Here is a 13,848-nt window from a genome sequence, read left to right on the forward strand (position 1 = left end):
ACCTTACAGCCTTCTCTGGCATTACTTAGTACAGTAGCAGAGCTGGAGACTAAAAAGCTGAGGCTGCAAAATGCCTTTTCCCACTCTTGAGCTGTCTGATAATGCTCCAAGCTGTACTCTGACCGTAGAAGCCATAATCCTTTCCTGCCCTTGAATTTCTATGATTGCACTGAGCAAAGCTGCAGTTCGTTTTGGTCATGGTGTAAGGTGTGCCAAAGATGGCATAACCCAGACCACATCTCCATAAATCTGTCGGGTTATATCGCTTACTTGAGGTCAGGAGCCCTTCCAAACAATGTTCTAATTGGATGGAGGAAAGTCAGGAGTACAAATAGATTCCACGTCTCATATTTCTTTAAATGAAGGGAAAGGAGCCCGAGTGCTGCTCAAACACAGCTGTGACAGTACAGCCCAAGAGCACCCCCAGTTCTCTGGCATCTCCCCTGCAAACAGTGACTTCTGCACCTTAGCGAGCTCTTTCCTGGAGCTGTGCAAGTGCAAACAGCAAAGCTTTGCTGGCACAGCAGCTCTTTCAGTGCAAGACTGGGCATGTAGCCAGAAGAAAGCACTTGTGAAGACACCCTTAACGCGGCTGCTGTTTGTTGGTTTGTGCAGATTTAGCATGAAAACCACAGGTGATTTGATGAGTCAGGTTGCAAACAATATAGGCAGGTATCTGATGCAATATTGATTCAGCAGTAGGTCACAGGGAAGGAGAGCTGATAAGTGCAGATAAATGTACAGGTAGTTGGTTTAAGTACAATGTAAAATGCATACAAGGTGATGTAGTTAAACCTAAAAGCCAGACAACATAGCCAGATGTATTGCAATGTGATAATAAAGGAGTTGTCAAGGGGAATGTTTCTTGGTAACCTGTTTGTATAATGTGGAAGGTGAACACCTCGTTTGATAGAGTGATTAATGATGCTCAGCATGGATGCCCAGCCTGCAGGGTGGAGACTTTGCTGATTGTCCTGGAAATTCCTTTCCTCGTGCTTGAGGATGATGCAAACTTTCACAGCCAACCAGAGACCTGTCCTTCCGCAGCTCAGTGCCCATCAGTGCAGCTCCAGCTCGTAGCCCTCGCGTCATGGGAAGAGACCAAAAAGAGAATCTGGGCCTCGTCGTTGTTTGTATGTGATGTTGTTAGAGGAATCCTATTATGCCATAGGAATCCCTTTTTGTTGAGGTTGGAAGTTGTTCGTTTAATTATTTGTCTGAACAAATGGGGTGAAAATCCCAAATGCGCTTTGTGACCAGCGGTATGTCGAGGTGGAACATGAAGCTGCAACCACATCTGCATCCCTTATGCCCTCTCTGTCCTTCATGAAATCTGACCAGATGTGCTCCAAGTGCTCCCACCCTGGGTGGCCCAAAGCTGCTGATGACCAATTCCTCAGTCAATAAATGTATCTTGGTGTGTACATATGTTATCTCATGTTTTGGCTGTTTTGCAGGTGAGTTTCTGCCTTGACATTTCTAGTCAGATGTTAATAAGTTTGGTGTTTGCTGATGTCATACAACTGCTTTTTGAAGCCTTTTGAAGTCTTCAGGAAATGAAAGAGCATTATCAGCTTCCTCCATGCTTTGTGAGAAACAGGGCAGTTTCAGGCCTTCCTTTTTTCTGTGTCAAAAGTTTTCAGAGTTTCTTATGCAAATCGAAACAAGCCTTGCTAATGACATGTTAATAAACCCTTCCCTTTGCTTCTGCTTAGCAAGGTGGGTATCTAAATATTAAAAGCAATTCAATTTCTTTTGTAACCCATTGGATGATGCACTAGGAACTGCCTGAAGTGTTACCTGCCTCATTCAATTTCCCCTCCCCACCAATTTACCCACTACTGTAGCGAAGAAGCAGAAAAAATAATAAATATAAAGGAGTGAGAAGAGCTTTTCCTATCTTTGCAATGGAGAAGTAAAACTTTCTGAAGGGGTTCTCCTGTCCTGTGTCAGTTTTCAGTCTTGAGTCTTTTCCCCAAATGATCCAACGGGGGAAAACCTGTTGTATCTTTCCGTACAGAGAGGATGGAGAACTCCACCAGAGAACCGGGCTGGAGCTGGGACTGTGCCAGGCCTGCCCCTCTCTGAGCCATGGCACCCTCAGTTTTAGTGCCTCTATTTATGACACAGGCTCCTAAATCTGCATCTCCTTTTCTCCTCCTCCTTTCTCCCTCAGAAGCTCTTCTACCCACCTCCCATGGTCCTGCTGCTCGCACAGGAGCTGCACCAGGCAAGTTTCCAGCAGAGCTGGTGCCAGCGGGCTGCCTGCCTGCAGGCACAGCGTGACGATGCTCTGGGCAGTGATGGGAGCTGGGATGGCAGGGCTCAGGCTGCTGGCAATGCTTGCATGCTGTCCTTGCTCTGACCCATGCCCTTTGCCTAGCCCGGCCCTGTGCTGCGCTGCCCTGCTCTCCCCCCATGCACAAAGCTGGCGCTGATGTTGGGGCTGTTTTTGCAATTCTACTTAGCACTTCAGCTTGCGGATTTTTCAGAGGAAGTCAGGTTTGGGTTTGGGGGCATTTTCTTATTTTTTATGTTTGGTTTTATTTTGAAAAGAAAGGAAATTCCCCTCCAGTCTACAGAATGCAGCTATCAAGAGAAGTAGTTAATTTTTCTGTCTTTTAACACTAAATCACATTTAAATAACAAATAGAAAGAGAGGCTGGCCCTGTTTGTCTGATGGATTTCAGGCCCTATCAATACTGCAGTGGGGCAGCTGCAGTGAAGTGCAGGCTCTGCTGGGATGGGCAGAGGAGAAAAAGCAGTGTGTGCCAACGTCTGCTGTGTTCTGATTCCCTCCTACCAGCCCAAAAACGCTAAATGTGATCCTTTGTCTGGCATATGGGGATTTGGAGAGTTGTTGCTAATTACTGCAGTTGTGCTATCTAGCTTAACCAGCTTAAATAATATATTAAGTGCTTTTACAATCTTCCACAACATGCTGGAATGTAAAGAGGTGCATTTAATGCTGTTTACACTTTATAGCAGGCATAAGATATAACATTAATTTGCAGATAAACTGGGTTTGGGTGACGTATTACTTGCATAACTTGTAGTCAGGGCTCTGGGCTGTGGAGGTAGGGGCTGCACAGGGCACAAACCTCTGTCTATGTGGTTTGAGTCTGCAGGGCAGGGGGCACTGAGTGACCACAGGGAATGCTGAGGCTGGACCTCCTAGGTTCCAGGCAAGTCTAGAAAGGCTGATCCAGAGAAAGGAGGAAGATGATGTTATAAGCTGCTCAAGAATCTTTTTTCTTTTTTTTTTTTTTTTTACCTCCACTATTTTTCTGGGGGAGTAATAATTCTGGTAGTCATCTGATTATGCTCAAATTCTGGTGTCTCTTCCTTCAAAATCTGTATTTTCTATCACCTGCTTAAACAAAATGTGAGAAGGGCATGCCACGAGCGTGCTGCTGCTGGACTCGGAGTGATGAAATAACTTTGGAGCAGCTGAGCAGAGCTCATCTGAGGTGAAGGATCTTGTAAGACACGTGGTTCATCTTCATTTCTCTTGTTGCTTTGGGAGTGGTGGGGATGACGACTGACATTTCAGGATGTTGTAAACCACTAAAGGGAATTAGAGATAGTGATAAAAAGGCCTGCATGCTCTGACCTATAATTTGGTTTAGTTTGACACAGCTCCCTGTAAAATCACAGGCACTGCTGGAATGTGCAGTAATTAGCAGTGTTTTACCTTCTTGAAAATAAAGCGCTGTGCAGGCTTTGCAGATTAAAGAAAATTATGTAGCTTTTTGTCTGGTTTTGCTTGATTTTAGCTTGAAAACAGGGAGGTGAAAGGCTTTTGTCAAATCTTTAAGAAAAATTTTGCTCTTAAAAGATTGTGGAGAAAGAGTGACCTGAAGACCTTCAGTTTCCTGGCTGTGACATAAAGTTAACAGCTACATTTATTCTGATGATTTTAATATTCTGGCAGAGAAGCAAACAAAAACAACTGCCTAGGCAGGGTTCAGTGAAATGCAGGAACTGATGGAAAATAACGAGGTATGGGTTGGCAGACAAGTAACTGTTGCTGGTGCTGGCAGGATAATGTTCTCACCACGCTTTGGATGCTATAAAATGATTGATATCTAATGCTAAAAATTGAGAGATGCTCTCTGGGAGATAGGAAACACTGTGCAAAAGCTTTTTCCTGATTGGCCACATGGAAAAAATCAAGGTCATAGATATGGCAGCTTGCAGAGATGCACAGCTGGTACCTCAGCACTGAAACCAGCAGAATCAACCAGAAGGATGTTAGTTGGCCATGTGGGCAAAAGTGGAAGGGTAAAATGAAACCACCTGATAGAGGAAGAAACAGCTGGGAAGTGATAAGAGAAAAGAGAGGAGAAACTCTTGCCCATTGTTGTGGTGTCCAGGCTCTCTAACCACTTCAAATTGCTCTCTTCCTTGAATGCACCGATTTTCTTTTTTGAGCTGCAATGATTTGGCATCCTCCAACTCCTCTGAATTGGCCACCGACTGCTGAGATCTGCTCAAGAATCTGCGCAATACTCCAGGCTGAATTTAGGCACGGTCACTGAAGAGCTGCTGGGCCAGAAGCTCTTACATGAGCAGCTGGGCTTCTAACCAAAGGGAGAGGGAGTGCCAAAAGCTTTTATGGATATTTTTTGATGCTGTGTTTTATATAATAAAAACACATGCAAATGCTTAACTCAGTAGGCAAAATATTTGATTAATCCCCAGTGCTTTACCTCGCTTCGTGGGTACAACTGCCCACAGAGGTGGCAAAGCGTGACGCTGAAGGAGCTTTGTCCAGCAGCGATTTACCACGCTTGTTTTTGAGCCACTGTAGCACATCAGCAGCCGCTGGGTGCTCAGCCGAGATGGCAGCTAAGCATTCTGACCATCTCCACCTTGTTGTTTGCTGCTGCACTTAGGGGGAAATGAGGAGTGATGAGGTCTGAGCAGATGGCAGCCCTTGGACCTTTTTTGTTGCATTGTTGGCTCGACCAGCAGCTCTTCATTGACTCTGGGCAGATTACAAGCATGATATTAGCTCAGATAATGCCACTTTGTAAATAATCTTAATTACTATCTTTAGCCATTTGACACCATAAAATAGAGGTCTCTTATTTTGATGGTTTTTTAATCTCTTTAGTGTCCCTAGGGTGATGTCACTTTTGGATCACTGACAGTGGCAGCGTGCACACCAGCCTAACATGTCCTGAGCTCTACTGTCTGTGCTGTGCAAGTGCTGAACAGAACCACCAGCCTGCTGGCATGGTGCTGAAGGCTGACAGGTTTCTCTATTTGGGATTTCCTCTTGTTTAGTGCCTGAATTATGTGAAAGCTTACTTAGCAAATAAGATGCTTTGGCCCTGCCTCCCAAAACCAGAAATGGAATCGAGGGATGCACAAGGCTATGCTAGATGATGTGATGGTCCTGGCTCCGTGGTTTTTGCTTTACCCTGCTGTTCTGGGATGCATTTTCTGTTATGTCAGCTGCTGGCAAAATGTTCATAAAGTTGTTACATGATTTATGTTTTGATACTGCTTTTTCTGTATACAACAATCAAGCTGCTAGGATGATATTTGTTGGAGATGCTGTGTGCAGCAGCTGTTGAGCTGAGAAGAAAGCAGCTTGATCTTTGAAAGGGAAGCTGCCCTGTTGTGCCATGGTGGTGAGCCACTGCCTGCTGAGCTCCTTTGCTGTCACACTCTAGGGGCAATGAGAGCATTCTCTTCCTACAACATAACTCAATGTAATTTGGATAAGCATTAGTCACTTCTTGCAAAGCCATTTCTTTGATTTGCTCTTCTGTTATTAATTACTTGCACTTCCTCTTGTTGCTCTATTTTTTTTTTATTTTTTTATTTTTTGCTGCTGAAGATAGGGCTGCAGAGAAATCCTTTACTTCCATTTCCAACAGCACATGGGTTATCTGCCTCCAAGAGAGTACAGAACTATTTTATCAACCACATTTCTTTTCTTGTTGTTTCTTGATGACAGATACACTCTTAATCTACACAGCAACAACATTTTGAGATGGGAGATCTGTGTTCCCATCAATTTTTGTTATGCTGATAAATCACAACATATCTCACTTTCTGAATGATTGTTTCTGGATTTAGGTCTGCTCTTCTTCCTTTGTCGGTTTTTCTTAGTGCTAGCAACAGCCTTGCCAAAACTCATCTGTTCCCTTAGCATTCAGCCCAGCAAGCTGATTAATTCTATCACTCTTCTCCCAGTACCAGCATACTCAAATAGATTGATAGAAAATCAGGAAGAACATGATGTTTACAAAAGTTCACAATGCATCATGCTTCTCCTCTGACTCTGGTTAGTTGTGGCACCTTGTGTCCTCTGGGTTGAAGGGATGTCAGTGATGTCTGCTGGGAAAAAGGAGGAGTTCTCTTGTTCTCTGTGGATCTCAGGTGCTATGGTGTCACTCTGCATGAGCTTTGAGCACAGGGCACCTTATGGTGTTTTCTTCTGTACACGTGTGCCTCATCTTCTCTGGTTATACAGATAATGCTGTTACAGCATGAGCTGAAATTATGTAGCACTAGTGATATGAACAGCAATGTTGAGTCACTTCAAACCTGTTGTGATCTCTCTAAGCAAAAGCATCAGAGGGGAAGCAGCAAAACTAATAACTTACCCTCCTCCTCCTTCTGAAGGGGTGGCAAAACCAAGCAGAGGCCATCTGCAGCCCAAACAGGGCTCCTGCCTCACTCCCCTGTTCCTGGAGAGGGAGGGGAACTGCAGCCCACGCTGCTCCTCCTGCCTCCCCTCCATGTCTGTATGGTAATATGTATGGTTTGGGTGGCACTGACTCAGATGAAAAGAAGGTAAGGTGTCTGCTGCTGCTGGAAGCACTGCATTCATTAACACATCCTAGAAGCAAAATGGAGGGTTACTGGGTTTGCAGAAACCCCATCTGAGTATTTGCAGTTAATAAATACATATATATGCAAAACTTACTAAAAACACAGTGGTGCTTCCTGAGATAGAAGATAATATATTAAGGCCTCATTTTCTTTGCTGCTGCTGCTAGTTGCAGTGAGGTTATTATAACAGAATTCTGCAAGTACTACATCTATTTTCTTGTGTGTTTGGTAGTGTTTTTTTGTTTTTAATTATTATTCAGTTTATACCATAAAAGCCATAGTATTTTTCCCAGTGATGTTCTGCTCATAGATCATGGTGGCAATAGTGCCAGAGACTTGCCTGGATTGTGAGACAGGAGGACTCTGGTAAGAGTCTGTCCCTTTGTTTCTCATCCTAGTTCATACAAATCTGTCATGAATGTCACCCTCTGACTACTGTCTTGAATCACTTATTTCCTGAAAAATGGGATAGAAGCTGCATTTTGCGTATGTAGCTTGGTTGTTCTTCGAGAAGGTCTCTCATATTTTCCTATCTCCCTCTGATAACATCAGAATTAGATTGGCAGAAAATGATTTGAAAAATTTGTCTCATTCATCACTTAATTATAACTAAAAAGATAGAAAACTGTTCAGCTCTTAGGTAAATGAAAACTCACTGTACCTTGATATCTCTCCTACCTCCTGCTCTTTCCAAATATTTGAGATGTGCTGTGCTGCACTGCACTCAGGACTGTGTGAAGCACAAGGGATCAAAGTTGTCTCATGTCTGTACAGTGCCTGCTGCAGTGTGTTTCAAACCTTCACTGGCGATTTGCACTGTTGTCTTGTTTTTTCCACCTCTGTGCTGAAAAACTCTGCTCCCACCTAGCTGGTATTACACACAAATACTAAAGATTAGTTTAATGTATTTTATCTATTCATTTATTTGGAGCATCTTAAACTTAAAGATTGCAATTACCCTCAAGAACAAAGTGCAGCATTTACATAGAACGCCCTTGAAGTAGTATACAAAGATCAACCAGTCCTTAATTGTCAAATGTCCCTGGAGGGAGACAGATACTGGGGAAAGAGGCAGAGATGTAGAGGCAAATAGTAGAGCAGGGATCAAACTTGTGTTTTCAGTTCCTTTTTTTTTTTTTTCAGTCAACTTTGAATCAGGAAATCCTAGGGACTACACCACTGTTGTTCTCAGAATTGTTTTTATTCACCACAGCAGTTCCACAATTATATTTGGTTCATCTCTTCTGAGTTCAGATCTTATCAATGCAACTCAAATGCAAATACCCACTTCAGCCTTAGTCTGCAGCTCAACCCCATAACCCTTCATTCCTTCCTGGCAGCCTGGGGACTGCCTGGCACCCTCCTGGAGACCAGCAGCTGCCCTGCCATAAATGTCACGTTGCCACACACCTCCTCTGCACAGGAATAGATGTCTGCTTTGCCACAGACAGTTGACAGTGATGCAAAGATGCTTAAAGATATTTGCTTGGTGCATCTGAATCTGTGATTCGTGGATGGTTGAATAAATCACAGCAACCAATTGACACATGGCCTGTCACAGTTGGCTTTACTTATATAGCACTCTTCAAACAGAAGAGAGGAGGTCAATTTATCTAATAGAAGTCTAGATTCAGTATATCTTAATTTGATTTACCTTTGGCATAACATTTAAATAGTAGCAATATCTGTAACCTTGTGCTCCCCAATAAGGCTTCATTAAAAACTTACTGCCAGATCTAATCCACAGTTAGCATACAAAGTCTTATCTCTAAGTTCCTGCTTCAATGCCTTTGAGAACATGCTTAATTTAATCTGAACAAAGACACTGCCATCATAAGCCTCCAGTCTGATTTTCCAATCTAGAATATCTTTGTTATTAAATTTGGTGCAAGCCATGGTGCGTACAATGGATACAGTGAATTATTTTAAAGCACTCTTCAAGGAAAATTCTACTGCTTGTTAGACATCATTTAGATCTGTGGGACACGAGATGTCACTTTAGATTTTTTTTATATGCCATATAAAAATGCAGTATTAGTCTAAACAACTTAGCAGTGAAAACCAGCAACTTTTAACATAATATGTTGTGGGTTTTTTTAACCATTTGGGAGAGAACTTTTTAACAAATTGTTTGTTCACCATCATTATGATCTTTTCAATCTATCCTAATTCCTTTGGAGGAAGGACCTCCTCAGTGAGTGTTTCTGCTTCTTCGTTCGCGTCAAATACTGACAGCTGTTTCTGTCTGTACCTTAAGCTAGGATGGTAGCAGGGTCTGATTTGCAATGATCATTTTAGATGGTCAACTTTTTATGCTATATCAAGTAAACCAGTTGTCATTAAAAACCCTATGCTACCTGTTAGCAGGGTTTGTGTGTGCTACAAGTAGACATTCCTTTAAAGCATGGCTGATAAATACCAAGAAACTTTGTAACACTGCTGCTGTTTAATAACAAAATTTACAGAAAGAAACAGATTAAAGGAGGTTAGGCAAGGACAGTCATGGAGAAATCTGTGTAGAAACTATAGGAAATTGGTGTGAAGCCTGCAGACAGCTGTCTTAAGGCACCATAGTTGCTTCCTGCTCTCTTTGCTCTGCCAGTTTGGGTCTGACTGCATCCCAGTGCAGCTTTTTGCTCCAAGCAAAATGGAGACTCTCAATGTATCATTATCTCTGTAATGCAGGGGACAAACCAAAATACAAAGAGATTATTACTAGGCACGAGATCACACAGCGTCACATCGCAAAGTCAGGAATTAAACCATGTCTCCCCAGCTATGAGTAAATACTCAGAAAAGTGAACCATCACAAATGGAGCATAGCAGAATGAATGCCGCTAGCTGGAATTCTTTATTTAATCACAGGATAAGGCAGATACTCCACCAGCTGTTTCTAGTATTGCCAGCTTTGCTTTTGGTTGACATGTTGCCATGATTGTTGTATCCACCCTCCAGAATATTTTAAAGAGTTTATATTGCACCTAAATCAAAGATGCTTTGGGTGAGGGGTGGTGTGGTGCAGTGAGAAGAGATCTATAAGAAATAAGGGTGCTGAAGACCCAGATTTAAAGGGTAGGGATGTAAAGAAGGGCTGATGTGTGAAGTACATTCCTGCAATTTCACTGATGCTTTAAAAAAGCACTCAAGTTTTCTCCTTCTCCCCATATTCTGTGCTCAAGGGAAGCAAAAGGTCCACTGGGGGCGCGTGTTATGCTTCAGTGCAGTCATTATATTCTTTGTCACAAGTCCAAGATACGCAATTCAAATGACGGCAGGAAAAAAGAAAAGAAAAGAAAAACAACGTTAAAAAGGATTTACGAGGTTTAACTCACATGCAGTGACTTTGCACTTCAGTAGTTACACAGAGAGAAATTTGGCCTTCAGATGTCGTGTTTGTGAGCTGCGTTCCTGGCTTTGCCCATCAGGTATGGCATTTGTTTGGAATGTTTGCTGTAAAAATACCTACGCGTGGACTGAGAAAATGACTTTGGCGTGACCTTTGGTTAGCTCTGCTGGGGCGAGAGCCCTCACAGGGGAAACCACGCCGTGGGGAAAGCTTTGCTTCTGTGCTGGAACGGCCCTGTGTACAACCTGCCCCTGGCAGCCCGTGTTCTCCTCCTAACTCTGCGTGTTTGCCTGGGAGCGAGCAGGGCACGGCACCAGGTTTAACCTCTAACAGGGCCAGCTGGGAACTCCTGCGCTGGGACTGAGCGTCGGGCTGAGCGCTGAAGGCAACGAGCAGGGAAGGACGGAGCCGATTTCAAGCCTTTCAGCAGCCGACTCGCGTTTCCGTTTCAGACGCAAGGACGTTTTTAATGGTACAGGAGCTTCCTCTGCCCCCCGCGGTGGCAGTTCAGCTCGCGGGCGGATTCCCTGAGCAGGGCTGTGAGGCGCGCCCCAGGCCCGGCGCGCAGCCCGCCGCCCCCGCGACAGCTGAGGGGAGGCGGGAGCCACGCGCGACGGCCGTCGGGGCGCAGCAGGCGGGAGAGGTGGGAGGCGCCCAGTCACGTGACGCGGGGCACTTCCCTTGCGCGGAGGGGCGGAGCCTCTGCCGCCGCCTCGGCTTCGGCGCGCGACGTCCGTTAGGAGGCGCCCAGGGAGGGGACAGCAACGGCCCTCCTTCATCACGTGACGTTCCGAGGCGGGCGGCTGCGTCACGTGACCCGCCATGGAGGAGGCGGCAGGGAGGACGCGCGGCCGCCTCCTCCCCCCGGCCGCCGCGGCCCGCCCCGCCCCCCCCCGCCCTGCGCTCCGGAGGCGCTAGCGGCGCAGCCCGGGCTCCGCGGCGCCCCGCCGGCCGGCCGGGCCATGGACTGAGGGGCACCATGGGCGCCAAGGAGTCCCGCATCGGCTTCCTCAGCTACGACGAGGCCTTGCGAAGGGGTGAGGGCCGGGGGGGGGGAGGCGGGAAGGGGGCGCGGCGGGCCTTCGGCGGGGGGGGGCCCGGTTCTGTCAGCGCCCGGGGGCTGCCGGCGGCACCGGAGCGGAGCGCGGCGCGGCGTGGGGGGGTAGAGCCGTTGTGCGCCTCTGGCGCGCTCCCCCTCCCCGTGCTCGCTTTCCCCCTCGCGCTCTTTAGCACCGGGCCCTGAGGAGCGCCCGTCCCCGCGCCCTCCGCCCTGGCGGCGCTGCCCACACCCAGGCTCCGCCGGCACCGGCCGGGCCTCGTCGCTCCGCGGCCGCCCCGAGGGTGGCACCGGGCGAGGCGCGCTGACAGGAGCCGCCCGCCGGGAGCAGCGCTGCGCCCCGCGGGGCCGAGCCGAGCCGCGCCGCTCCGCGTGCTGCCGTGCCGGGATCCGGCGCTCCCGGAGGGGAGCGGCGCGTAAACACGGACACGCTGAGCGCTCGCTGACAGCCGCTCCGCTCCGCTGTCCGAGGACAAAGAGGGACGGGGATTTTCGACGGAAGGCGGTTTGCACGGAGAGGAATGTCTTGGAATCGTTGGGCTGTGTACGCGCGTGATGTCGCGCAGGGTCTGGCAGCTCACCTGCTCGGTGTTGGCAGCGCTGATAAATTCCGTAGGCTCAGAGCGGTGCGTGGCTGCCTTGTTTGTGTCTGCCGCACCTGAGGAGCACATGACTGATAGGGAGAGCTGGCAGGGAGCAGCGAGCGTTAATTGAAGGGGAAGCAAAGTAACGCCAAATGGAATGGTTATTAGATGTTTATTAGATATTCCTCTTTTTTAATGGTAGAGGTGAGGGGTGCCGTGTCAAGTAGGAAATGGAGCAGCGTATTCGAAATACCGTCAAGCAGAGGAAACAAATGTGTGGTTCGAAGTCCTTTTCATCACAGATTTCAGGCAGAGCAGTCTTGAAGAATTCCAGTTCAAGTGATTGTATCTGAAGGCTCTGCTAAAGCATCTCTGTGTGTTGTATATATTTTTAGAGGCACTGGAGTCATAAATGTAGTTTAGTATAGGTGTGATGTTGAATATAGTAGGAAACGTTTGAAATAAACTCTGGAGGAGGATATGTTCATTTGGTCAAGGCTGAAAGCTCATAAACTAGAAAGGCTGTTTGAAATTTTGAGGTTAGATTTAAACTTGTATATTGTTTCAATGTCTGGAGGCTAACCTGGAAACTTTGTAGGGAAGAGTCACTTAACATAAAAGTAAGATTAATTCTGAAGTTATTTAAAATTACTTCTTGCACAATTAATGTAATTTTTCTGTTTAACGTTATTCTATCTATATGAATCTGTTAGTGCTGTATTTCTGTAGAGAAGCAGAAGTTGTTTCAGGCTTTCCAGTGCGAGTGGAAGGTTTGCTGAATGGTTAGCCAGTGAATGTGCATAAAACAGGCTAAGTATCAAAACACAGTTAATAAGAAAATAAAAGCCAGTACGTTTGTGATCAGTTGATGTACCTTATCTAATGTTGTGTCTGGGTTATTAAATGTTGAGATGTTTTTATATTCTATTTATATTTCATGTATCGTGATTTCTCTCGTGGAAGAACCAAAAGGAGTGAAGGTGAGGAGAGTTCCTGAGGTTAAATGCTCACAATATAAATAACTGTAGCTAAAATGTAACTTCTGTTCAAAGAGATGAAAATGTGAGGGCAGTGTTAATGGCCCTGTTGGCTCTGGAACATGAGAGATAGCACTGTGGTTCTTATTTTGTTTATATCTTGCTCATGGGTGCGGGCAGCTGAGTGCCCTGCGGGTGGTGTGGCTGGCTGGTGGCCCTGGTGGAGCTGTCTCATGGCCCCAACAGCTCACACTGCGTTACAGTCTTTTTTTCCTCTCTCCTGCCCTTTAAAATCTTTGATTGTGTAGCTTGGGAGTGGAAAGTAAGGGGTTCTATTTTAGACATCTCTTTTCTTGTTAGGAATATTACTGAGGTATGATCATCTTATTTACAGTAGCCAGAGGCACAGCTTTGCCCATTGCTGTGGGAATGTTAGAGGTTTTGAACTTGTACTTACCTTTGAGTGGGGCTCTTCCTGACCCTGTAGACTTTGAGGTTGACTTCTTTGTAAGGAAATGAAATTCTTGGACAGGTCATCATAGGTGAAATGAAGTATGTACATTGTTGCAAACTATACATAATGAAATGGGTTTTCTCATCAAATTACATTTGTTAAGAGTAGTGATACAAACATGGTTCTTGGGTTTGTTGCTTTTTTCTTACCCCAAGGGATCTGACAGGTGGTGATGGTGGCTTTTCGTTTTCCTTAGAGCAGTGCTTCAAGTCCTGCAGGTTTCCCTGGCTCAGTCCGTACCCCTCCTGGATTTGGTACCTCACTCTGAGATTGCCCATTGCCAGGCCTAATCTTACACTGAGAGGTGGTGCTCTGAAGTCTGCCTTCTCCACTTCCCCCCTCCTTCTGGCAGCCTCGGCTCCTGCTTCACTGGGGGCTGTTGTGTGCTGTGTTCAGTTTAGAGCACTTCAATGAGGGTTTCCCAGGAAAGAGATGTCTGCATGATATTAATTGATGGCTGGCTTATTCCTGATTCCGAAGGACTGTATTTTCCAATGACTTTAATGCATGCTGCTTAA

At 45.9% G+C, this 13,848-nt stretch overlaps 1 protein-coding gene across 3 annotated transcripts in view; it reads left to right on the forward strand.

The window, feature by feature from the left end:
- The first annotated feature begins 11,076 nt into the window (after positions 1 to 11,076).
- The window catches only part of USP32 (ubiquitin specific peptidase 32), a 57,471-nt gene continuing 54,699 nt past the window's right edge, over positions 11,077 to 13,848 (forward strand). For all 3 annotated transcript variants that reach the window (XM_090122578.1, XM_031591496.2, XM_031591498.2), the window contains exon 1: positions 11,077 to 11,235. In XM_090122578.1, coding sequence (XP_089978704.1) covers positions 11,178 to 11,235 — 58 coding nt within the window. In that variant the 5' untranslated portion in view covers positions 11,077 to 11,177. The remainder of the gene's footprint in view (positions 11,236 to 13,848) is intronic.

The sequence above is a fragment of the Phasianus colchicus genome, chromosome 21 (genome assembly GCF_987193195.1).
Source record: "Phasianus colchicus chromosome 21, bPhaCol1.hap1.1, whole genome shotgun sequence".
In the NCBI taxonomy this organism is placed as follows: Eukaryota; Metazoa; Chordata; class Aves; order Galliformes; family Phasianidae; genus Phasianus; species Phasianus colchicus.